The sequence below is a fragment of the Podarcis bocagei genome, assembly GCF_964188305.1.
Source record: "Podarcis bocagei genome assembly, chromosome: Z".
Lineage (NCBI taxonomy): Eukaryota > Metazoa > Chordata > Lepidosauria > Squamata > Lacertidae > Podarcis > Podarcis bocagei.
The window spans coordinates 24,207,190-24,234,116 of NC_138140.1; the positions used below are offsets into that span (position 1 = coordinate 24,207,190).

General features: G+C 44.6%; 2 protein-coding genes across 4 annotated transcripts in view; both read right to left on the minus strand.

Moving 5' to 3' along the window:
* Positions 1–6,739, minus strand: part of LOC308579195 (uncharacterized protein) — a 19,607-nt gene extending 12,868 nt beyond the window's left edge. Inside the window, exons 1-4 of the mRNA XM_081180011.1 lie at positions 6,533–6,739; positions 5,488–5,522; positions 2,301–2,431; positions 82–185 (exon numbers count right to left, since the gene is read on the minus strand). Coding sequence (XP_081036137.1) covers positions 82–185; positions 2,301–2,431; positions 5,488–5,522; positions 6,533–6,546 — 284 coding nt within the window. The 5' untranslated portion in view covers positions 6,547–6,739. The remainder of the gene's footprint in view (positions 1–81; positions 186–2,300; positions 2,432–5,487; positions 5,523–6,532) is intronic.
* Positions 6,507–16,882, minus strand: LOC308579197 (uncharacterized protein). 3 transcript variants are annotated; one of them, XM_081180013.1, is made up of 5 exons: positions 16,497–16,882; positions 14,003–14,039; positions 13,274–13,355; positions 12,061–12,164; positions 6,507–6,643 (listed from the first exon to the last, which is right to left on the minus strand). In XM_081180013.1, the coding sequence occupies exons 1-5, from the start codon at positions 16,558–16,560 to the stop codon at positions 6,622–6,624; spliced, it is 309 nt and encodes a 102-aa protein (XP_081036139.1). In that variant the 5' UTR covers positions 16,561–16,882; the 3' UTR covers positions 6,507–6,621. The 3 variants fall into 3 exon arrangements, 2 of the variants coding, with proteins under 2 accessions (XP_081036139.1, XP_081036138.1); XM_081180012.1 differs by lacking the exon at positions 6,507–6,643 and adding an exon at positions 11,471–11,748; XR_014004364.1 differs by lacking the exons at positions 6,507–6,643; positions 13,274–13,355; positions 14,003–14,039 and having other exon boundaries at positions 11,471–12,164.
* Between the last annotated feature and the right edge of the window lie 10,045 nt (positions 16,883–26,927).

The following is a 26,927-nucleotide window of genomic DNA, read 5'->3' on the forward strand; positions in this document are numbered from 1 at the left end:
CAGCTTGGAGCCGACCTGGCGTAACATAGCTTTTAATTAATACAAGAAGCTGAAAAACAACAAAAAAAGTGGTTGGTGTACCTGTTTGGGAGAGACCCGACTTTCACCTGCCCACCTACTGGGGCTGTAAGATCTGCTTTAAAATCTAGTTCTTTTTCTGAATTTCTAGTTCTTCCTTGTTGAACCTAAGCAAAAAAATAAAATAAAAAAATAAAAACCAATAGCATAATACAGCCTTTGTTAGCCAAGGCACAAAAAATTGAAGTTGGAAGTTTGCTTTGTTTATATAACCAAAGATGGCGGTTAAGGTAAAGGTAAAGGGACCCCTGACCATTAGGTCCAGTCGTGACCGACTCTGGGGTTGCGGCGCTCATCTCGCTTTACTGGCCGAGGGAGCCGGCATCCAGCTTCCGGTCATGTGGCCAGCATGACTAAGCCACTTCTGGAGAACCAGAGCAGCGCACGGAAGCGCCGTTTACCTTCCCGCCAGAGTGGTACCTATTTATCTACTTGCACTTTGATGTGCTTTCGAACTGCGAGGTTGGCAGGAGCAGGGACTGAGCGACGGGAGCTCACCTGGTTGTGGGAGTTCGAACCGCCGACCTTCTGATCGGCAAGTCCTAGGCTCTGTGGTTTAACCCACAGCACCACCCGCATCCCAAGAAGGCGGTTACCTGCAGGGAAACTTTCACCAACCTGGAGACTCTCCAAATGGTTTGAAGTACAGCTCCCATCAGCCTCTGTTGCTGTCCAGCAACATCTGGAGGGCCTCAGGTTGGGGGAGGCTATTTCAGAGTGTGTTTAAGAGTAGAAAGTAACCCCCCCACACACACACACACAGTGCAGCAACTCACCATTCCGAGTGTTGCTGCATGAGTCACTGATCTGAGCATGCCTGTAACTGAACTCCCCTCCCTGCAATGACCCCTTCACAATAGAAAGCCTTCTCAGGGTGTGGTGTGGGGAGAGAATCTGCACTGGGAAAGAGATGGGGATATAAAGAGCACTTAACCATTCTCCTCCCAATTATTTTTTTAGCATGAAATTCTCTCCAAGCTGCTTTTACCAAGTGGCTACTACACCATGTACGGAAACTCATCCTGGCAACTGAAATGAATTTCTACATATATTGGTTGGCTGACTGAGGAAGTGGCTAGAAGCAAACTCTGCAATAGTTTTTTGTTGCTTTAGGTTACCATCATTTGTATATATACATATTATATTTATTTACAGAATTGTGTCACAATGATTTTTTTATTTAAGATTAATAAAATTAATACATTTCATTTAAATATATGTGTGTGTATACACACACACACACACGTGCATATATGAATAGGCTAAGTACACCTGAGCGCACTCCCTCTCTCTCTCTCTCTCTCTCTGTGTGTGTGTATCTCCAAGTAATATTAATAATAGTAATTTATTATTTATACCCTGCCCATCTGGCTGTGTTTCATCAGCCACTCTGGGCAGCTTACAGCATATATCGAAGCATACTAAAACATCAAACATGAAAAACTTCCAGATACAAGGCTGACTTCAAATGTCTTCTAAAAGTCACATAGTTGTTTATTTCCTTGACATCCTTGTTGTTTATTTCCTTGATGGGAGGGTGATCCACAGGAAGTGTGCCACTATTGAGAAGGCCCTCTGCCTAGTTCCCTGTAACCTCACTTCTCGCAGGGAGGGAACCGCCAGAAGGCCCTTGGAGTTGGACCTCAGTGTCCGGGCTGGACAATGGGGGTGGAGACACTCCTTCAGGTATACTGGACCGAGGTCATTTAGGTCATTAAAGGTCAGCACCAACACTTTGAATTGTGCTCAGAAACGCATTGGGAGCCAAGAAATATCCTTTAGGACCGGTGTTATATGGTCCTGGTGGCCATTCCAATCATCAGTCTAGCTGCTGCATTCTGGATTAGTTGTAGTTTCCAAGTCACCTTCAAAGATATCCCCATGTAGAGCACATTGTAGTAGTCCAAGAGGGAGATAACCAGAGCATGCTCCACTCTGGTGAGACAGCCTGCAGGCATGTAGGTGGAGCTGGTAGACAGCTGCCCTGGACACAGAATTGACCTGTGCCTCCATGGACAGCTGCGAGTCCAAAATGACTCCTAGGCTGCACACCTGGTCCTTCAGGGGCACAGTTACCCTATCCAGAACCAGGATGTCCTCCACACCTGCCCACCCCCTGCTCCCCCAAAACAGTACTTCTGTCTTGTCAGGATTCAAGCTCAATCTGTTAGCTGTCGTCCATCCTCCAACCGCCTCCAGTACACCTGAGTTCCACCACTTACCTTGATCTGGTTTTCAGCACTGACAGGGGCAGATGATTTCAAGCCAAGTTGAAACCAGCGCTGCTTTTCACAATAGGCTTTCCATGTTTCCTCATTGAATCCATAATTGAAGTAATCAGAAAGGTCAGCACCTGGGAGGGAATGAATGAATGAATGAGGCAGGTTCCATATACCTAGTAGAACGAGATGGCAGAATCTCGAGGTGGGAGAATGCGTCATCCCACTTCAGTCTGCAGTGGAGGACCTCATTTTAAAATGTGTTCCTATGTTTTAAAAACAGCAGAGCAATCTACACACGGAGAGAAAACTAGCATAGACAGAAGCTGCTGATACATTAATTTTCTACTTAATTTTCAGAGGAGCATTCATAAATGCTCACTTGCTGTCCAAAGTTGTATTGTCTACTTTACCACTTCATTCTCCTGCATATGTAGATCATTTCAGACTTTGAGTCATAGAAAAATTAAAACATCCTCAAAAAAATTAACTCTGGGATTAACACAGCTGTGGTGCTCTTATATGTTGTGGTGGGATACAAAGGAAGTATCAAAGTCTGGAACAATCTAGCAACCTCTGAGACAAAATGTATTTCATTACAGTAAATATCAGCATTCTCATTAACAGTCATAATCCCAGACAAAAACGGGTGAATTTCTGAGAACCAAGGCACAACATTCCACAGTTAGTGGTTGACCTGTGCTAATTTTCTAGAAAATAAGGTGATGGAACTCAACATGAACTTCTCCCTTGTTCTCTTATAATGGCAATGGCTATGGGGGGCTGGAACTGAGTTCCAGTGAGTTCCACCTGGAAAAAGTACTGGGTTGACCAGGACTAGCCCCTTAACTATGGACTGAAGTAGATTTGGAAACTGGTTATGAGACAATCCTAGCTAAAGCAAACTTTGAAAAAGCAGAATAAATCCATACTGATAGGAGGGAGTATTTGAGTCCACTAAACCAAATTGTATTTGTAACAAGCTCCAAGGCACATCAGTGAATGGCCCTGTCATGATTTAATTGCATTTGTCTAAAAAAAATGAGGAATACTTCAATTTGGAGGCATTAACCAAATCAGTCTGAGATCATCAGCATGTGAACATTGCCATCCTAATGTTTGACTATAGAAATCAATGCCCAAAGTATCTAACTTCTCTTATATAAGCAAATCACACCGAAAAAAATAAATAGCATTTCAGTTTCACAGCACTGCCTGATCTATTATTGCACCAGAATTATATTTTTGGTGTTGTTCAGTTGCTGCTCCATTTGCCTTGCGGGAGCCAAAACACAACCTAAATCAACAAAATGATTCAGACTGTCACAGAAAGAGTCTGGGGTGGGGGTAGGAATCTGTGCAGTAACTGTCCACCTTCATCTGATCTCAGTGGAGTTTTAATCTTCACCTGGCAAGTATTCCACACTTCTGATTTGCTGGAAACTGCCTGCCAAATGGGGGTCCTGAGCCCCTTATAAATGGACTGTGCTATGTAGCCTTTGTTCTCTCACATCAGGATCCATTCCACCCCCATCAGATAATCCTGCAACTGACCATCCTTGCTACTCACCTGATCCTAAGTAGAAAGTTTAGGATGAGATAAATTAGAACCACAGATGCTCCTTTTAGTTTTCCTTATTCTGCTGGGTCCTGTTGACATCTTCATTTCCCTATCTGACTTTTAGAAGACATCTGTGCAATCCCCACGTAAGTGTGTTTAAGTGAGGGTCCCAGGTCTCCCTCCTGACTTATGTTATGGAGGAGGGGTGCCAGCAAAAACCAGACAGCTGAGCCATAACTCTACAAGACAGTTATGCAAGGAAGGGCAGAAACAAACTTTCCTGAGCCTCTTACTTCCATTACAGCTTTTTCATTCTCTAGTCTAGTAACACACCAGAACCAAAACAGCCTGCATAAGGAAATATGTATGTCCTTAAAAGTTCCACTGATTAAAACTGGCTTCCCCTCATTAATCAACTAAAGGTTTGGCTGATTTGATGTAATGATTAGAGCTTGGACGCCTAATCAATTATCCAGTTATAACACTGCTGCTGCAATGTTTTCTGCAACACACATCAGTGAAACATTCTCCTCAGGAGCAAATATTCCTGAGGGTCTTTTGATTTAGTCAAGACTTCCATAAATTAAACTAACTGGAAGCTTTAAAAATGTGTTCAAGCTACTTCAAGATCATATCTGATACTGCTACACTTTGGCAGATGAGTTTCACCAGTTACACTGTCTACCAAATTTAACCCTTTCACCAGCCTTTCAAGGTTAATTCATAGAATCATAGAATCATAGAGTTGGAATAGACCACAAGGGCCATCGAGTCCAACCCCCTGCCAAGCAGGAAACACCATCAGAGCACTCCTGACAATTAACTTGCTCAGATCCCTGGTCTGTACCTTTCACACTTAAATCCAGTGAAGAGAGGGAAAATTCAGAGAGGAGCTTCAGTTTATTATACAATGGTGCCATTCTAGTTCTGGGATTTTAATGATTCAGCCAGCCAAATTTCCCACCCAGCAACTGTCCAAGAGGCTCATCTTTAACTTTTCACTTAAAAAATTCAGTTTCACAACCATCTGATAGAATTCCCCCACTCTCTCTTTTTCCTTATCCCTGCAATCCTCTGCAAAATGTTTCACTTATTTGAGTCTACACCAGGCAAAGGCAGCTTTGAGAGAGATTCATAGGGGGAAAAACCACTTTCTGTTGTCTCTCTCAACGGTCTTGCCAGGGTTAGGAAACTTCTTCCTGAAAGTTTGTCCCAAGCACATGAGTATATTTAATTAGTAAATTGGGAGCACTTCAACAACCAATATGCGTGTGACAATTTTATTTATTTATTGCATTTATATCCCACAATTTTTTTTCTCCAAGGAGCTCAAAGTGTGTTGTACACAGTGTTGGGAAATAACTAGGGAATAACAGTTAATCCTGAAGTCCCAACAGCTGACTACCTAAATTCAAAAAAGCATAGGGCTTGACTCACTGTCTAGCCCAAAGAGCCCCCAGTAGAGTTTAAAACTAAAATACATGTGCAGTGTTTGCAAAGGATGGGCAATATAGGCTGTTAGACCTTTAAATGTACCAGTATTAAGCACTGGCAATTGTGCTCCCCCACCTCTACCCCTCTAGGAGTGAAGAGACCACAACCTTAAGTAAGTTTAAATGTTTTACTTACAGTAATCAGAGGTCTCACTCATGCATCGTTCAATGCTACAGCTGAAACAACACAGGTAATGTATTCTTGGTTACAAAATACAGAAGTTGACCTCAAACACACAGTCTGAGTCTGGAGCCCCAGCCTCAGATGTCTGCTCAGTTACATGGTTCAAAGAGAAGACAGAGACAGAGAAGAACAGGAATAACCCTTGCATCCTCCCTCCCCAATGGTGAGGGGTCATGACCAATCTGAGTCTTCTCTAGCAATTAAGAACTCTGTGATCCTTAACCCCTTTCTTACTGGTAATTATACAGTTATGTTTGGCTGCATAAATCTCCCACACATGGTTCTCCCCCTCCTCATCCAATCCCCACAACAATCCAGTAAAGTAGCTTAGGCTAAGAGGAGTGACAGGCCCAAGGTTACCCAGTGAGCCTTCATGTGGCTGGGAGGAGATTTGAAGCCTGGTCTCCCAGGTACTAGCCCAACATTCAACTACAAGAACAGAATGACTCTAGCTTGGCACCGATTGGTTCTTGGCCCTGACAATCAATGAAATGGGGGTGAGCATACAGCACAGACATGTTCTGGGGACCCCAAAGGACTTATGCAACTTGGCCCAGAGGAACAAGAACGCATGGAAGCTGCAGAATACATTCCAGTGAGAGAGATGCATCCATTGCCAAGATTCCATAAGGGACACAGAACATGGCACTGGATTCAGAATTCTGCTTCCTGACAATCTCGGGTTCAATTTCATTTTTAAATTAAAAACAAACAGATTTCCTTACAAATGGTTGAGAGATGCTTAAAAGCACTTGGACAAGAACTGAATGAATCTGAAGACATCAGACGAGGCAATAAATAAAATGAAGTAGGAGCCAAATGTTTGCAGCTGGGTAATTTTTTAATGTCTAATTGAGGAGCACACTTATAAATCACACATCATGCTCTCCTCCCATCTACCCCGTAACTCCTGCTGCACACAGGCCCATGATGTGAAATGCAAAGCAAAAAATAAATCAACTGATAGTATTGACCACAATAAACTTTGAGGTCCCACCTGGTTTCTTCCATGGTTTGTTGTCAGCGGAATCCAAATCCATGTCTGCTTCAGGTAAGCCATATATATTCCCAGGAGCATCTAAATCATTACCTTTGGGTTGCAACTTGGCTTTGAAAGAAGGAAAACAGATGCTTAGTGCCAAGTCTCTGTTGTTGTTGATCCATTCATTTGCTGAGCAAATTGATCAGGGTTTCTTTTTTCTCTCCCCCCCTTTTTTTAAAAAAAATCCCCAATTTTTCAGTTACATTAATTATTCCCATCTGTGAGTTCAATCACGTTGTTGTTTTTTGTCAAAATTATTCTGTTTCCCCTTCTTAAAAAAATTAATGCGTTTCAGCTACTTAGCTAAAGAAACAGATAAGGGGGAAAAGACAGAAAAACTTAAGACATCTTAAAATAAAAAAATTCCTTCCAGTAGCACCTTAAAGACCAACTAAGTTAGTTCTTGGTATGAGCTTTCGTGTGCATGCACACTTCTTCAGATACACTGAAACAGAAGTTGCCAGATCCTTCTATATAGTGAGAAGGTGGGGAGGGGTATTACTCAGGGGTATTACCTTCTCACTATATAGAAGGATCTGGCAACTTCTGTTTCAGTGTATCTGAAGAAGTGTGCATGCACACGAAAGCTCATACCAAGAACTAACTTAGTTGGTCTTTAAGGTGCTACTGGAAGGAATTTTTTTATTTTGACTATGGCAGACCAACACGGCTACCTATCTGTAACTTAAGACATCTTAAGACTGCATTTATATGCAGGGATAAACTATATCATGAATTGAATGAGCCTCATGTTCATGCAGACAACCTACCGCTCTCCTATGCAGCAGGAATGCTTTTGCATTCCATTACATTCAAATACTAAACTATGGTTAACCTTAACTATAGTTGTAAAGCAAAACAGTTTCGCCAATCCCACTTTGTATAAACACAAATCCAGGTATTTGTGCTACCTTGCTTTTAATATTGCAGGGTCGATGGAATTCCCTCCCACAATAACACAGATTTATGTCATAGGACACTTTCATGCTGCTGCCCACTCTCTTAGATGCTTAGAATGCCTTTAAAGTTCCTGGGGACTTCCGGGGTGGCACCACCGGTAATGGCGGACTCCCTCTGAACTGGAGGGACTAGCTCCGCGGAAAACGGGTCTTCTCCGCTACGGCGAAGCGGGGACCCACTAAAAAATCACAGGCGGATGAAGCCTGTGACCATGGGACTCGGCGGGCACCTTTAGCACCCCCCAACCCGCTAAGGAACCCAGTAACGGGCTCCGAAGTGAAGAGGGGGAAGTGGCGCGGTGCTGTGAGTCAACTGCTATCTCCGTGGAGCGAAGCCGCATAGCTGTTGCCGGAGAGCTCTGCCTTTTTCCTGGGACAATTCGGACTTTAAAATAAGCACCCGTGAGTACTTAGATTCTGAACAATTGGGCATCAAATAAGGATTTGTGAGTAGGAAAGAATCGGACTTTAAAAATTTATTTGAATTTGGTACGGAACGGGAAGGTCTAAACAGGAAGTCATCCTTCTGTTCCTTTGTAAACAGAATAAAGCAAAGGTAATTTAAACTAGAGCTCAGAAAATCGCTTTTAAAAGACTGGATTTCACCATTTAAAATTGTGGAACCCCCCTTCAACATCAGGAGAAAGGGGGGGATCTTTTTGGACTGTTTAAAGTGACTTTAAAGTGAAGTAATTTTCCTCCGTCCTGAGCCTGGAGTGGGCTGTCAGGACTGACGTGTGAAGTTCATTAACCAAAGACAAGTGTTTTTGACAGATGGTTAAAAGAAGAGAAACCTAGTGATTCCACTATTCCCTTTCGCATTTTAAAGGATTATATATGGACAAAGTATCTTAAAAAGCAAACTTTGTTGCAAGAATAAATAGAAGTCTTCCCCCTAGGGGGAGTCTGTGAAACTGAAACTGTGAAATTGAAACTAACTCCAAGGAGTCGACAGCTGTTACAGATTACACTGTGGGAACAAGTATCTGACCTTGTGGGACAATGTATTCAGAAGCCTTGTTGTATGCTCTCTATAAAACAAATGATCTACTGGAACAGGTGAATTGGATGGCGACTTCGACTAGAAATTTTGAACAGGCAGTGAGAAACTTTGAACAGACAGTGGGAATATATGTGGAGCCCACAGGATTTAAATCAGGAGTGCGTCTTGACAGAACAGGCCCAACAGGAATATGATTTTTTGGATTTGACAAAGGAACTTGGAAAAAACCATATCTGGAAAGGAAAAGTTTGGTTCGGTTTGGAAATGGGGGGCTGGATCGACACCCCCCCCCCATGCTGGGATGTTTGGACTTTTCAAATATGGCAATGGGCCATGAGATGTTTGGGACTGTGGGGGCTCTCAATTTTGGAGGGCCTTTGAAACATGCTCTTAAATACTACATGGAATTCATTGTTGAACATGGAAAAGGGGCTGATCTGGTGAGAAGGATTAAAAACATTGTCGAGCTGGAGTTATCACGAGTAAGAGACAAGGGAAAATAAAGTTACAAATATGAAGAAGAGCCGCGGGAGGGTCATGGAAGAGACTTGAGGGCCTCGGACATAAGGTTGCCAGGTTAATGGGCCAGACTGATGGGAATAAGGACTGACGAAACCCGGAACCAGGAGGAAGGGACGCTGGATGAAGATGCCTCTTTTTCTTACTATTAGAACTGTTTTATAAAATTGATGAATGATAGGGAAATGTTGGAATGAAAAAACTTGGCTTTAGTAAAGATGTTTAAAGAATTATGAAAGAATATTATGATTATGAGAAGTTGGTAAGGATAAGATTTAAGTTTTAAGTGTTAAGGATTATTTTATTATAGAAAGATAAGGTCAAGGATTTGCTGGGATAATTAATAACTAGGATACAAAGAAAGGGAGGAGGAGGAGGTCTAAGAAAGAAGGTAATGACAGTTAAGGATTTGAAAATAATGAATTTGTTTTTAAATGTTTTTAAATTTTGTGATTTTTGCATTCTTCTTTTTTCTGTTTTCCCCCCTCTCATTTGGAATTTTTCTTTTTTTAAAAAATAAAACTATTTTTATCCTTTGTATTCTCTTCTGCCTCTATTTTATTTTTTTCCTTTTTGTAATATTTTGAAAATCCCAATAAATATCTTTAAAAAAAAAAAAAAGTTCCTTGGTAGTTAGGCGTAATAGGCTTAGCTGTTAAATTGTAATATTGATTGTTATGTTGGAGTTAAACTATTAACTACTAGAGGGAATACTGGTAATTTATTCTGAGGTCTTCCATGTGCTCAAGAGAAGCTGCTGCTGACATCAGCCTCTAAAAAGCTGCTACAAATTCCCTAAACCTAAACCTCCACCTAAACCAAATTCATTTAGCACCCAGGTCTAGCTAGTGGGGACAATCTGCCTCTGATCCCAGAGTTCCTCCAGCTGTACTTCCGGGTTGCTTTGACAGTTTAGTGACTTGGAAAAACCTCACTTGTACAATCTTCTGGCAGGACAGGGAAGCCTATTAGTCTAACACAGCCACTGGCTTCCTTCTTCTAATCTTCCTCAGCAATGTATGGTTATCACACAAGGGATGAACAATATAACATTAGGGCCTCCGCTATCCACTTTTGCCTCAGATTTCTCTGGGCTTTGCATACAAGTAATGGCAAGGCAAGAGACACAAGGTGCACTGAGCGATGGAGGCTACAGTCCAGACATGCAGAAGTCATGGGGGTTCTCTACACACTCTTTCATCCAGCCAAGAAAGAGGCACTCTCAAAGTCAGACCAAAGCACTCTAGCAGGGGCTAAGCAGAACCAGTCAGAGGTGGGGCCTGAGGAGCAGGAATGTAGCTTGGAGTGAGTCCCGAGGGCCAAACAGAAAGGTCTGGAGGGCGGGCAGAATTCAGCCTGCAGGCCTGAGCTTCTCCATCCCTGCTATACAGGACCCATCTTGACTGCCTGCTTCAGAGGAGGAAAAGCCACAGTGGAAGTAATAGGAAGACCAGTACCAGTTGTGGTTGCTTCATAACCTTGGTTGTTTTTTTAGACTCATATTCCTGGGGCGCTCCCTAGGGAGAGAGAAAGGACCAAAACACATCTGCATCCATGGGCATAGGCAAGAGAGGGGCAGCTGCCCCCCAGAAATCGATAAAAATATATAACTGAGATTCTGCCCCCCTCCCCAACAAAAGGCCTGCCCCCCAAACAAAAATCCTGGGTACCTTCATGCCTGCATCAGACAGCTGGAACAGGCTTCTGCTGAATTGCACTGTGGTTTGGCTTCAGTGAGCAGCTACAATAAATGGACAGGCTAAGATGTGAGGGAGAGAAGCAGAAGGCAGCCAAGAAACGTAGCAAATCTGATCACTTCCAGTTCTGACATATTACAAGGCATATGATGCCTTTATAACTTCACATTCGCTAAAAGCCAGTTGAACAGTTATGAAGAGCATGGTCCAAACCATGGTGAATGGTGATGAGCTTATGTCCTCCCTCCTTTCTTTGCATGCCCAGCTTAATCAAACACTTCCTAATTTTCACCAAACCATGTTGATGTCTGAACTGGCAATCGCAGTTCAAGCAAGCCCTTCAAACTTGCACTGAAGCTGGGGTGGGGGACTGTATCCAGCTCCCCACTCACTGTGGATCACATTGACAGGTGGGCAGGACCACCCACCTGTCAGTCACCTGACACCAGGTGATTAAACTTCAAAGGTAGACTTGAGAGCATACTCTTAAGTTTAAGCCACACTTACTAAGGAAGTTGTTTCCTTTGTAGCCCAGGTTGAAAAGGGAAAATTCAGAGCGTACTCAAAGTGTGCTTCAAATTTTTCCCTTCCAGCTATAATTCACTTGCGCTTCATGGCTTACTAAAGTTAGCCAGAGGGGTGGGTTCAAGGTCTGGTGAGCATGTCTTTGTGTGATGTAGTGGTGCTTACTGCCATAAAGGAGACAATAGTGTGGACACTCCTGAAAATCCTGGACCTGATGGCATTTAACAACTATCATCAAGTCACAGATTCCCCTCTCCTTTTGGGCAAAATATTAGAGAAAGTTGAGACAATGCAGCTGCAGGGAGTCCTGGAGGAAAGTGATTATCTAGACCAGGTGTGGAAAACCTTTTGCATTACAGATCTTACTGAACTATGACTTTCATACTTGCTGGGAATGATGGGAGTTGTAGTTCAGCTCCATCTGGAGAGCTAAAGGTTCCCATTACCTGTTCCAATCTAGGGTCAGACCTGGGTTTGGGACAGAATTCATCTTGGTCACCCTGATGTTTGACCTCCATCAGGAAATGGATGGGGCGAGTGTGGCTAAGTTCTTGCTGGATCTCTCATTGGCTTTGATACCATCAGCCATGGTATTCTCCTGGATCCTCAATGGCAGGAGTCTTCCAACTTTTCAGACCAAGGTCCACTACTACTGGTAAATCTTTTAATTTTTGCTATACAACTCTATTTAGTCTTTCTTCCCCCTTTCCTTTCTAAATATAGCAGAAAACAAAACCACAGATAAAACCAAGAGCAGAATTCTGACACCTGCAGACGTACATGAAAGATGGCCTTCTTGTTGTGATATTGCCAATCATTACTTGGATGTAGTTGTCACTGTCACTATCACTGTCTTCCTCGTTGTCTTCTCTACCTGAAAGGGTCTAGGAAGGAGACAGAAGACATGCACAATGAGAAGACAGTTTTTAAAAATACAGACCTAAGCAGCAGCACAAGTTAGCTTGTTCCCAATAAAGTTAGCTTAACTTCAATTGCAATAAATTTGATAAGTTAGGCATGACATTACTTTTAAGTCCTGTTGGACTTTGTTCACAGTGCAATCTCAACCATGCCTACCAAAAGTAACTCTCCTGTAACTCAATGGGGCTTACTCCTATGGAAGTGAGGTTAGGACTGCAGCCTTAAGCCTGAGAAATAAACATTCAGAGGCTTTTCTTTTTAGTTAGTTAAATGAAACTTTAAAATAGTAATGCTCAAGGGGTACCATCCCCCTCCCTTCTCGGTTACTTGTGCTGTAAGTATGTAATTTATTTTAATTTATTTGTGCCAGCAATCATGGATGATCGGTGAGTTGAGAAGGATGGGCAGCTATTTATTTATCTGTTGATTCAAAACTAGGAAAGAGAGTCCTTTTTTATCAAAAAGCCACATTTACTTCCGGTGACCGGAAGAAAAGCAACAAATGCAGGGGATTTTTTTACCATTTGCTACTTTCTATACACACTCACCATTCTATATTCTCCATCGAGGCGAGCAAGAGGCATTAATCCAAGTTCAAGAACCCATCCCAGCCAGGAAGAAGCACTAAAGGGCAAAGCATGGTCGGTAAGCTGATATGTGCTTGCGGCTAGGCAAGAGATATGGGCTAGGGAGAGTCTTGAGGCTTAGAGGGCTGCATTTGGGCCTCTGCCCTGAGGTTCCCCAACCCTCTGATTTAAATAAACAAATGCAATGCAATGCTAAAGCACTCTACCTTTATGAGATAGTTGATCGTATTTTGCCAGCAAACTGAACAACTTCCCAACCATTCTGGGTCTCCTCTACTTCTGTTAAGTTTGGCAAAGAGCTAAACCATTCTTCTAAGCCAGCCATCTCCAACCTGGTGCCTTCCAGATGTTTTGGACTCCAAGTCCCATCAGCCCCAGGTAGCACACCTGTATGTTGTTGTCTGGTGCTGATGGGAGTTGGGAGATCTAAACAACAGAGGAGCACTAGAGTAGAGATCTCAGCTTGATTATACCGTACTACTTACTTGCTTTAGCAATTCTTGTTCTTCATCACTGACAATCTTTTTCTCCTTGGGAATGTCTTTTAAAGGATGAGGTCTTGTGTCCCTGATAAACACAGAACACACTCACAGACTAGAATCCATGTTGGCTCCTTCTCAAAACACATCTCGTTAAAATGACCAGCAAGTCTAGCAAGGCAACAGAGTAGTGATTGGTAACCACAATCAGCAAAAGAGACTAAATAAATAAATACTGTTTTCCATTTTCTATTCTCCCCTGCAGCTGTGTCTTAGTTAGCAAAAGACAATAGCAATGTTGAGTAGGGGAGGTTGCCAGGGTTACAGGGGGTGTGATGTCCATACAGGGGGGTGGGGTGTCCTTTTATACAGAGGCTTTTGAGCAAGGTTTTGGGGAAGAAATATGGAGGGGTAGAATTCCATGTCGTGTTGGCTGGAGGAGGCTGAACCAAGAGACCGGGGGTCATGCCTGGCTTTTGCTCTGGACCAAAACTTTCTGAAGCTATGAGATGAGCAACAAGATACACTACTGGGGTGTAATTTTCTGCATTCCCCCCACCTAAACTCAGGTGTAAATATGTATAAATAAACCATATTTCTAAAAGATACTACAGTCTCCAATGTATCTCATTCCAAAGGGGTGGCTGGTAACAGTATGTAAGCCATCCTGGCAAATGTACTGCAACTGCCCCCCCCCCCCCGCATTTGACTCTGAATTATAAAAATAAAATTTACCCAGGAATTGGCCCATCTTCTTGATTACCAATGTCAACTGCAAATACATCAAGGGAAAGTCTTTGGTACATGATCACCTAGGCTGTCCAACTCCTTGGCTGCTAATATTAAGCAGGGGGTCATCAGTACTTTGCTTCAGACCCTTCTGCTTATACAGGCCTTTTATGATGTGAAATACTGAAGGTACAAATGCAGACAATCCCAACAAAAAAAAGTGGGAGGCATTTAAAGAAACCGGCTCAGAGATGAGCTGAGATTTAAGAAGGAAAAGTATAAGAAACGAAGGAAAGGGAAAATCACAAATGAGGAATATACACGAGTAGTCAACAGTTGCAGGGAGGAAGGCAGGCAGGCCAAAGCTCAGAAGGAAAGAGGTTAAAAATAACTTTAAAATGTTTATTCTGCTTTGTTCAAAGTAAGAGGCAGAACAAACAACTAGTAAGCCCCCTAGTGGAGAAGACGGAGAAATACTACTGAGTGACAGAGAAGGTGGAACGGCTGGACACCTGCTTTGCCTGTTTTCACCCAAATGGAAAGCAATACTCAACATGGGTGTAGCTAGGATTTTTGTTGGGGGGCAGGCCTTTTGCTGGGGGGCTGTCCCTCCCTGCCCCCCCCAGCTACGTCCATGATACGCAACCTGGTGATAACATAATAAATGATGCAAGGAGGGAGCTTCAGCCCAAGATAGAAAAGGATGTGGCAAGGGAACACCTAGCTGCTTTAAATTCAAATCTTCAGGGCCTGTTGAGCTGCACCCAGGGGTACCAAAAGAGCTTGTGCATGTAATATCAGAACCTTTGTCTACACAGTAATCTCTGAGAATTCTTGGAGCTGAGGTCCCTTCAGACTAGAGGCAGGTAAATGTTGTCCCCATTGTCAAAGGGGGGGGGGAGAGACCCATGTAACTACCAACCAGTGAGCTTGACACCAATGCCAGGAAAGATCCTAGAATAGATAATTCAACAGTCTGTGAGCACTTGGAAAAGAAACCCAGCATGAGTTTCTCGAAAACAAGTCACATCTGATGAAACTTTTCCTTTTTTAAAAAATAGAAAAGATCTACCAAGCTTGTAACTCTAACTCTACAATTCTATGATTCTACCAAGACCATAAGCAGTGCCTGCTGGATGAGGCCAATGGCTCATCTAGTCCAGCATCCTGCTCTCACTGTGGCTACCTAGCTGCCCCAGAGGGAAACCCTCAATTAGGATTTGAACACAGGTCTCATCTCCTGCAGTCTCTGGCTTCTTAATCTAATTTAACCCACCCTGCTGCTTTCAGGGGTACTTTCTCATGCCCAATTTAAAGTGCAAGGTCTAACCTTTAAAACCCTGAACAACTTGGAACCAAGTTAATTTTAAAAAACTGGGCCTTTTAAATCAATGTGGTCTGGATCTATCAGTTTTAAACCTATGTTTTAACTTTGGGGGGTGCAGTGAATTTGAGGGTTGTGTGTGTTTATGTTGCTTTTGATTTTAAAGTTTTAGGACATATTTGGTACTTAAACTGGTTACTTGTCAGTTGTAATGCACCCAGAAAACTTTGCATTATGGGGCAGCATGCAAAAGCCATGACAGCTCCTGTGATTTTAAAGCCTTACTAATTTGCTATTTTGGTTTGCAAGGTGCTGCAAGAGCTTTGGCTGAATACTGCGAACTTTAAACGAATGAAGTTGCAACCCCTGTACCCAGCCTTACCTGGGAGTCTAAGTCCCACTGAACTCAGCCGGGCTTACTTCCAGGATCGCCCTGTAACAAATGTGCAAGCTCCTCGGGGAACGAGACCTCTATTTTTAAAAAATTATTATAATTTTTGCTTGTGACGCTCTGGAGTGCCCTGAGGATGGGAGGCAGGCAATAAATAGCCACAGTCACTACACGGCAGGAGGCTACCTACGACTCTGTGAGGGAAACGGATAGCGAGGGAATGATGCTCTCCTCCGAGTTGAAGTTCAAAGCGACCCTAGGCAGACGCCCCCGCCGCCGCCTCCTTCTTTTCCTCACCTTCCCTACAGCAGGCAGGACAGCGGCGTCGGGAGCCTGCGGACCTTTGGGTTTTGCCGCGCGCTGCATCCCGGCGGCGGCGCAGCGGCTCTACTCTCCGGGCAGCAGCCCCAGATCTCCGGTCAAAAGGGGCGGTGTGGGAGGGGCCGGCGGAGAATTGAACGCGGCGCGGCGGGTAGAAGTTTGCAAAGGCGCCGCTAGGTCGGCATGGCATCCTCCCTCCTTCCACCGCGCGCGCGCGCTCCTTTCCCACCCTCTAGAGCAGAAAGAAACAGAAAGGAAAAAAGGGGGGGAGGTATGGGGTCGGGGCTGCCACCACCGCCTGGCAGCCTGCCTACCTCCGTAGACATGCACACTTCTTCAGATACCTTAGTTGAAGATACCTTGAAGATACCTTCAGATAACTTAGTTGGTCTTTAAGGTGCTACTGGAAGGAATTTTTTTATTTTGACTATGGCAGACCAACACGGCTACCTATCTGTAACTACCTCCGTAGAGCCATTGCTCCTCGTCCTCCGTCTGCATGGCACTGCTTCCCAGATTCGTGGCCATGGCGGAGCCGGAGGCACTTGGCTGCGGAGCCCAGGAAGGGAAGCGGGCCAGGAGGAGGTTGCACAAGAAGGGATCCAGCGAGCGAGGCCTCTCAGCAGAGGGCTCCGGGGAGGGTTCAGAGAGGGAGGCGCGCCTCAACCGGCTCTATCCTCCGCGCGGAGCTATTGGAGCAGTAGCCCCCCCACCGGGGCTGCTGGGCCAAAGTGCCGCCATCCCTCGCCCTTTCTTGGGCTTCTAACCCCGGAAGGAGAGGGGGTGGGAAAAAGTGGGGGGAGGACACCTCTCAACGTCGGAGCAGCGGAGGGAGAGAGGTGGTTGCGGCTGCTGTTGCGGGAGGAGCGGCCGAGTCCTAGCGCCCAGCCGGGAATATCTCTACTTGGGTTTGGGCCAGCTTTTCAAACGAAATTAAAATTTAAAATAACCCGGGGCTAGTGAGTCTGATCACGAGCGCGTTTCCTCCCAAGAAGGCTGGTTGCTGGGTAGGTGGATTTGCATGGGGAAAGATGGTCCCGTAAGAAAGGAAAAGTAGCGTGACAGGCTGCTGCTCTCTGAAGTCAGAGCTTTCCAAACTTTTCAAGCTGGTGACACACTTTTTAGACATGCATAGTTTCATGGCCCAGTAAATTCAGTTTTACTAGCAAAGCAGAGGTTAAACTAACCCGTTATAAGAGCGCGGGGAGCGTTCGCGCGACTTACATACAGTGGTACCTCGGGTTACATACGCTTTAGGTTACAGACTCCGCTAACCCAGAAATAGTGCTTCAGGTTAAGAACTTTGCTTCAAGATAAGAACAGTAATCGTGCTCCAACGGCGCGGCAGCAGCAGGAGGCCCCATTAGCTAAAGTGGTGCTTCAGGTTAAGAACAGTTTCAGGTTAAGTATGGACCTCCGGAACGACTTAAGTAATTAACCCGAGGCACCGCCGCGTTCCTCCACGAGGGCATGATGAAGCGAAGTGTATGCGTGCGCGGACCTATGGCTCTTTTAATCTTTAGAATTTATATGGGGCTTTTGAACCAGTCAACGATCAAGGTGCTTCTCATACAACAGCCCCAGGAAGGTTATCCAGTGTCAGCCCCACTTTTGCAGTTCAGAAGGCAGAGAGTGAAAAAGAAATCTTGCTTAAAGCGCCCCTGACAGGCGGGAGATTTGGAGCAGGGTCTTTCTATTCCTAGCGCAATGTGGCAGCTGCTGCAGTTCGCTGGCTCAGCTTCATTAACGTGTGACCCCGAAATTCCAGATTCCCACCCACCCACCCACCCACCCACAATTGATGCCAAAGATCAGTCCTAATTTGTGTCGTGAACCCGTATTGTGCCGCCCCTCAAACTGAATAACTGACACTCAAACCGGAGTTGCAAGTAGATGTCGCAAAACCCAACCTTGACGATTGATTCCAAACTGGTGCCAAAGTAGTGCACTGGTTTGGTGCTCTAATTTGGTGCTGTAATGCCAAAAAATCCAACCTTATCTAATTGACTCCAAACAGGAGTCAACATTTTGTGCCGCAAACCCCACATTTTGTGCTGCCTCCCAAACTGAGTAATTGACACTCAGACTGGGGGCAGCAGGGACACCCCAAAACCCAACCTTGTCTGACTGACTGCAAACTAATGCAAAAGTTGTGCGAATGGTTTAGCACTAAACTCTGGCATTGGATTGGAGGGGGATCTGGAATTTCGGGCTCACACATTAATGAAGCTCACCGACTCTGTAAATGACTGGGTGTGCAGCTGGGAAACACACAGCTAACCTGGTTGCCCAGCTGCATATGCCCATCTAGTTTACTATTTTGTGTGAGTTCTGAATACTTCTGTATGTAAAACAAACACACAAACATTGCAAGAAGAAAATATGCACAGAAAGGAGAATGCTATGCCAGAAACTGCTTCTGTGATGGGTTTTCTACTTGCATTGCTGGTTTGGGACTAGTGTGTGTGTGTGTGTGCTTCATTTTGAAACCATAGGGGAACATTCAACATTGGTATGCCTCACCTCCTGCTGGCTGAAGTGGCACAGCCTGGACAGAACTTTCTTTATGTATGCTACAACAGCAGCAAGAATACTCATCGCAAAGTATTGGAAGACACAAGATTTACCCACCCTGGAAGAATGGCAGATGAAAGTGATGGACTATATGACATTAGCTGAGATGACTGGCAGAATCCGCGATCAGGCGGAAGAAGAATGGAAGAAATTTAAAATCTACCTTAAGGACTATTATAAACTTGATGAATGTTAGAATGTCGAGGTTTGAGTAAGAAAGGGTTACAGCGATACAAGATTAGATTGAAGGAAAGATTGAGAGGACAGAGGATTGACAGATATATTTAGAGTTGCTAAAAACTTTTGGACATTGGGATGCAGAAAGGGGAGGTATGGGGAAGTCTGAGAAACACGGTTTATGAAAAAAAGGTTATGAAATTATACGTGTTTGTATGTCTTTTTATATGTTTGTATTGTCTTAAAAAATTTTGTAAAACCAATAAAAAAAATTTATAAAAAAAAAAATTAAGTGGCACAGCCTGCCAACCATCCCCTGCCTCATTCTGCTGCACTGGCATGCCTTGTCTTTGTCTCTTCCAGTTTACATACATTGGAAAGAAGTGGGTACCCTTCTCTTTAAAAGACAAAACAGCATAGGCGCCGACTCCATGGGGCTTGAGGGGGCCCGAGCCCCCTCAAAAATTCGTTTGGGGGGGCTCAGCCCCCCCAATAATCTCGGGCGGCGGTGGGCGCGTCCGCGGCTTTTATAGGGCGCCCGGCGCGCACCAGCTCGATAACGGGCACCGGCGCGGCGGGGAGCGCCGGGCCGGGGGAGGGGGGCGGCCGGCCTGTCTCCTTGGCAACCCCATTGAGCAGCGCCGGCTCCCCCGGGAGGGCCATCCCCCCGCGCCGCCGATCGCCAACACCGCCGACGCTGTGGCTGCCCGAGCCCGAGCCCGAGCCCGAGCCGAAGCCCGAGCCCGAGCCCGAGCCCAAGCCAGCCAGTCAGGAAGGAAGGAAGGAAGGAAGGAAGGAGAAATGGGGAGGGAGACGAGGGAGGAAAATTGCGCGCAGGGTGAAGAAAGGAGAAGGGCGAACGAGACGAGCTTCCAACCCAAAAAAGGGCTGGAAGACTGGGAGGATGCAGGATCGGGAAAGAAAGCGACGCCTTCCCCGCCCGCGACGTCGCCCGCTTGTCATTGGCAGCGCAGCGGGCGCCCAGAGGGGCTGGGCACCGGCGCAGGGCCGCTCCGCAGCCGCGGAGGACAGCTGCGCGGCTAGCAAGGTGTGCCGCGTAGAGCGCGGCCCTTGTGTGGCCCGGTGGCCAGGCAAGCTCGGGCGGGGACCCCCATGCGAATCTAAGACGGGAGAAGAGGGCAGAGCAAAGGGGGTCCCTTCCCCAACCTCCGGCTCTGAGACTTCCCTGCGCCCCAGAAAAGCGAAAGGATTTTCTCTCTTTTTTTATATATATAAATATTTTATTAAGTTTTCAAATACAAAGTTAGAAACATACACTGAAGAAAAAAGTAAAAGAACAAGAAAAAGAAAAAGAAGAAAAGAAAACCAACCATTCAACACATTTTTTATATAACTAACTGGACTTCCTCGCATCTCCCTTACCCTGCATTCTTTATAATAAAGATATCAGCAAATTATTACCTTGTTTCGTACCTTATTTTGTACTTTTCAAATACTATACCTCTAAATTTAACATACTTTTCATCAGTTACTTATATCTTAAATTAAACATAGTATTACCTTAGATTTTGACCTTTTCTTACTTAAAATATAATTTCCTGTTTCCCAAATCTAATTGCTGAAGCTATAGTTTCCGAATCGTGTAAATTTTTAACATTCATGCAACTTATATTGTTTTTGTAAATAGTCCTTAAATTTTTTCCAGTCCTCTTCCGTTGTTTCTTCTCCCAAATCTCGGATTCTGCCAGTCATTTCAGCCAGTTCCATGTAGTCCATCAATTGCGTCTGCCACTCTTCCAGTGTGGGCAAATCTTGTGTCTTCCAATATTTTGCGATAAGTATTCTTGCTGCTGTAGTTGCATACATAAAGAAAGTTCTATCCTTCTTTAACACTTTCTGGCCAACAATGCCCAAGAGGAAGGCCTCTGGTTTCTTGGGAAAGGTATACTTAAATACCTTTTTTAACTCATTATAGATCATTTCCCAGAAGGTCTTCACTTTTGGACAAGTCCACCAGAGGTGAAAGAATGTCCCTTCAGCCTCCTTACATTTCCAACATTTATTATCAGACAGGTGATATATTTTTGCAAGCTTGACTGGGGTCATGTACCACCTATAAATCATTTTCATAATATTTTCCTTCAAGGCATTACATGCCGTGAATTTCATTCCGGTGGTCCATAACCTTTCCCAGTCCTCAAACATGATGTTATACCCAATATCCTGAGCCCATTTTATCATGGCTGATTTGACTGTCTCATCCTGAGTGATTTTCTCTTCAACCTGCCCTCCATCCTCTTGCAGAAAACTCTTTGCCTGCCCTGCCCGTATCTCGTTTTTGCTTTTTAATTCCACACACGCACCCTTCGGACTTCGTGGCAATCGGGCGCGCGGGTGCGTTTCCTAAGAGAGTGAGGACCCCCGCCTCCTCCCCACCTGCTCCCTCGCCAGCCAGCCAGCTGCGCGCCCTAGCCGGAGAGCCCCGGCCATCCCCATCGCGCAATCGGCTGGATCTCCCTTCAGCAGGCCATGCTCACAACTCGGCCCAGGGACCCCCAGCAGCGGATCTCCGGCTCAGCTGAAGAATCCGGCAACAAGCCCCCTCCTCCCCAATCGCTCCGCCGAAATACGCTCCAAAACCCCCCAGATAGGCCGCCGGCCGCCAAGTCTAGTGGCGCCCTGAGCGAGGGTCTCTCCCCAACACCGCCACCTCGAACTGCGTTCTCCCGGCTACCCGAGCGAACCAGCGGCAGGACCCCGGTATGGGCCCCCCCAATATTTTTTATAAGTCGGCGCCCCTGCAAAACAGGCACAGATAAGCAGCACTTGAATGCAAGTTCATTATTGCAGGGGGAAAACTAGGCTCATTTTTGCCTGGGTCAAAGATCCAGTTTGGCATGCACAGACCCCATGCACATTTACACACACACACACACACACACACACACACACACACAGAGGCTAGGAGTCTCAGTGGTGCCCTTCTGGAAGCTTCACGCTGTGGAAGATCACCAGCATTGCATACCAAAGGTCCCAGGTTCAATCCTTGGCATCTTCAGCTAGGAAAGCCCAGGAGAGCCACAGTTAGTCAGTGTACATAGGCAGTATTGAACTAGGCCAGAATCAGGCCTTCAGTGGGGGTGGCATCTTTGGAACCCACTCCCTTTAAATATCAGATACAGACCTTATTTGTTCTTTCCACACCTGTTGCATATGTTCCTTTCTTAACAGTCCCTTCTAAATGAATATTGGAATTGGTATTGGATTTGAAATTGAGTGTGTGTGTGTGTGTGTGTGTGTGTGTGTGTAATAGTTGTTGTTGCAGTTGTTTTACATGCAATTCAATTATGTTTTTATTGCATTGTAAATTACTTTGTGATGGATGTTCCTTAGGAAATGATTCATAAATGAAATAAATGTTAGCCAGCCTGCTGTACTCACAGCCAGAGGGAAGGCTGCTATCTTGGCAAAGGCCACACAAAGGTTTGGAGCCAGCCTTGTATCGGTGACAAGGCAGAAGCCCCCCTGCTCTGGGCAAGGAGCTTCAGATTAATAATGTCCTGTATGTACAGTAAAGTTGAAATTAAGCACACTCAGTATGGCACCAGCCTGTATGACTGCAGCCACCAAGCTACCAAATCACTTGTGCAAGCAACTCCCAACACTTGTGCACAATGCAAGATCTCCTTTGATATCCCTGTCTGCCACAAGTAGACTGAGCAAGCTTTGTAACATCTGTCCAGCCCTATCTGTCTAGGCTGTTTTGTGCCCTCGTTATATGCTGATCTTTCAGGTGCTGAAATAAAAATACTCAGCATTTTCCTAAAAGGGGAAGAGCCTTCAGTATAACTTATCCTTACCCTGCATAGTAAACCTCCCCTTCTCATTACATGCCAGCCTGATATTGCACACATAAATACATTATCCCATCAAGAATTAGGAGCATAATGCCTGGAAGAATCATGAATGGCCAGCTAATGGGAACCCGCAGGACAAGATTAGTATTGTGCAATCTATGCCAGTGGTGCAGATTTGACTGGTCATTATACCAAGGGCTTTTACAGTCTAAAATAATATCATTGGAAAAACAGGCAGGTGGTGTAGAAATGTTTTAAATATAATATTTTTCCATGTATAAGATGACCTCTATTTTTTTGAACCCCAAATCAGTATTTTTGGGTTGCCAAAGTTGTTGATTGCCCATGTACAAGACAACCACCCATTAAGAAAATGCCTTATACACAAAAAAATTAGTAATTGTGGGAAAGCCTTTCAATTTAGTATCAGTAGAATCACAAGCACTTGCTTGATACCAGTGTGTTTTATAGAGGTTCTGTCAGGCTAGGACGAGAGAAGATTCAAGGGCCCACTTAGCCATGAGCCTTCAGCCCATCAGTATCAGCCTAACCCACCTCACAGGGTTGCTGTACGTTGATAGAACACCATATTTGTTGCCTTACGCCAGGATATAAATGAAGGAAACTACATTGTAAAAACTGTGTTCCAAATTAAAATAGGCTAAAGTAGTTTTATACAGCAACAGTTGTTGTCAGCATCAATCTCAAGACAGTGTAGTGTGCTCCCAGGGGTGAAGTCAAACCACGGTGTTAGCACCTATGTGACCTCTCCAGGGCAGTGACCAAGCCTGGGCAGTGTGTGGAGGTCCTGGGCTTCCCAGATGACAAGACAACCCTTTCGGCCTCACTGATGTAGTCCAAAGAAAAGCAGGCACCAGCTTTGTTGGAGGAGTTGCTGGAAGGAAGTGTACAAGGCACCATCCAACCACCTTAGGGACAGGTTTGTGTAGGGTTTATTGCTTAGCCTTTTCTTCTCCCAAAATGTCCTGCAAGGCAGCGGGTATTGATTTTTCCTTGGGGTGCACTCCTGAAGCCTTTTCACAAATGAGTATAGCTGTATGGCAGTGGAGGTTTAGGATTAGAGTTTTCCTTCACCTAGATGGGCTACCTTCCCAGGCTGATGAGCCCCATCTGCCCCTCACTTTCATCTGCAGCAGATGCAGAAACCGCCTTCTTGACTGTTGGACCCACTACTGGGTCCGTTCAATCTGCTGGAGCCTGTCTTTGAATGCAGGGGTAGTCCCTAACTCTCTGAGGGTTTGAGACCCATTGGCTACCCCCACCTGGCTTAGCTGGCCAGCTGAAATTATTTCCTATGGTATGGCCACTGTAGCATGCTGACAGCTTCTAGGAGCCAGAGATGAGAGCTGAGTGCAGGGTGGGGATCAAAGGTGGACACATCCAGTGTCTACCCCTCCTATACCTACTACATCCCACAGCAGCAAATTTGTATTAGTTGTGCTCCATATAGATGGCCAGGAAAGTTTGACTGTTAGGCTAATTTAGCCTTTGGTCTGACTTGACTAAGCACAGCCATTTTTAGGTCTTCAATGTCAAGGTTAAAGCAAGCATTCAGAAATGACTGAGAGGAAGAGGAAGAAGCAGCAGCATTTGGATTTGATATCCCGCTTTATCACTACCATAAGGAGTCTCAAAGCGGCTAACATTCTCCTTTCCCTTCCTCCCCCACAACAAACACTCTGTGAGGTGAGTGAGGCTGAGAGGCTTCAGAGAAGTATGACTAGCCCAAGGTCACCCAGCAGCTGCATGTGGAGGAGCGGGGACACAAACCCGGTTCACCAGAGTCACCATCTATTTTCAAGGGCCTCTATATCCTCCAAGCACTAGTCTGGAGGCCAGAACAATCCCAACACCTCACCTTGTGGCTGGTCAGACTTGATAGTGCTGGTTGACAACCCTGAAAAATAAGGTTATCACTTGTATGGCTCAGTGAATGATCTCAATATCATGGATGGAAAGACTAAAGCATTTTATTCAACAGGTAGATTAGGGCATAACCTGAAGGCACATGAAGCTACCGCTCAAGGAGATCCAGGTCTGGTCAATACTTGAATGGGAGGCTGCCTAAGAACCACATGTGCACTGAGCAGAATAGAAATGTACAAAAATAAACAGTCTGACCACCAGGGGGCAGCTAAAGTTGCTTCAGGGCTATGTTAAGACTGCAAGTTGACTTTCCCCTTAGTGCATATTAAGTAAACATGGATGCAGCACTTGTGAACACAGCCTGTTTACAGACTGTTGTCAGGTTGGATCCTATAAAGAAACCAAAGCAACAGAAAAGCTCTCGTCACAAAAAAATGGTTCACCAGTAAATTACTTCCAAAAGCAATTCACAGTGGAAATACCTAGCATCCATATGTTGGCTAAAGGAGACATAGGGCAATGCAGGAAGTCACAGACACAAAGCTTAATTAGTTTTTTATTTTAAAAACTTCAAGGCATGAAATCATCCTATTTAAAAAGTGGCTGTTAGTTCGTAAACTGAATAGAAGTATTGAGGACTTAATTAAAATGCATACAGTTTAACAAGTTTCATGAGTTAAGAATAATTATAAACAAAAAATTCACAAAATTACAGAATGTGAACATATTTTAATGCAATGTTGTTTACTAAAATGGTAAAATTATTTACACCATGTATCAACCCACTGACCCCCTCCCCTTATTGCTCAATGCTAGTGTTTTCAAGTGGAAGTGATCAGTCATTGTCAGGACACTAAAATGCAATATTCACAGTTGAGCATGTAGACTTTTGAATCTTAAATCAGGAGAAGAAAATGGATTTTTGAATTTATCAGTGTTAGTCATTTTCAGGAACAGACCCACTGAAATCAATGGGTTTTTCAATGGGTCAGTTTCAAGTGTGACTTAACATAGGATATCTATAATACATTCCACAGTTTGGGGTGGGGCAGAGCCTCTAAGTTCTGCAATACTGATGCAAAATGAACAACCAGTATACATATTATATACAAAATAAGGTGGTACACTTCTGGACTGTACCAGAAGTCTACAGGTGTGCAGCGTCCAATATATGAATACTCTCCCAAATTAAAAGAACCCATACATATAGTAAAATAGTGCATCAAGGAGAAAGTTTAGTGTGGCCCACTCCCTGTGGTTCTAGTTTAGTACATGCAGAAAGCTTTGTTGCTTATAATTTGGAACAGCGTTTATATGTAGGACACTCCTCACCTATGGAATTCTACCACCTCTCCTATACCATACAAAATGGCTTTAAACCTTGTAGGGAACAACAGCATAAAATCAGTGACAGCGTTTGGCTTGGGTTTTCCAGTTTGCCAATGAAATTCCATAGCTTTATGTATACAGCTCTGTACATCTGAAATGTTCAAGGCACTTCCTCTTCCACTACTTGGGCATGTTACTATAGATCAGAGATGGGTAAACCTGCAGCCTTCCATATGTTACTAGGACCACAGCTCCCATCATTGGCCATGCTGGCTGGGACTAACAGGTGTTGGGAGTCCAACTTCTGAAGGCCTGCAAGTTTCCCATCTCTGCTGTAGATCTACTTGACTGCTACAGGTTATGAAAAAGAAAAGAGGAGCTTCTGTCGTGGGGATGGCCCAACTGCACAAAAAAAAATCAGCTAAAGAGGCAGCATGGAAGGAGCAACCAATTCAAGATGTAAAGCACTCGAAACAGCACTAGGGAATGCTGAAAACACGGTAGGGAATGTGAAAACCAAGGAGATGCTCCCCAGAATCATCTGTAAAGCCACTAAGTATACTGGGATGCACCTCTCAGGTGGTGTGTACATTAACTCAGAATAGCAGAACAGCTTGAGCAGAACTTGGGTTTTTACAGAATTAGACTCCAGGGGTGGTATTCTGTCCTCACAATCCTACTCAAAGTAGACCCACTGAAATTATTGAACCCATTAGTCATATCCCTTAATTTCGCTGGGTCTACTCTGAGTACGGCTGGAGTTGAATACTGCCCCAAATATAATTTACTTTTAGACTGAAGGCTACGTGGTTCTATCTTACAAACATTTGGATATTAGGAAAAAGATGACCAGATCATGAGCCAAGTAAAGTCTTCCACATTCATGGGTATTGAATTCAATGTTCTCAAGTGTTAGAAGGGAGAGGTGGACTGTAATAAGGATGGGGGTGGGGAAATCATCCACGGGCTGCATCTTGGCTCCCCATGTGGAACCCTCAATCCTAGAGCAATCTGAAGGTGAAGAGGAAGTAAGGATTGGGGCAATCTTTGTAGGTTTACACAAAGCTCCTGCAGCTTACTGAAAACTGAAAGGGGTGACATCCCCATTCC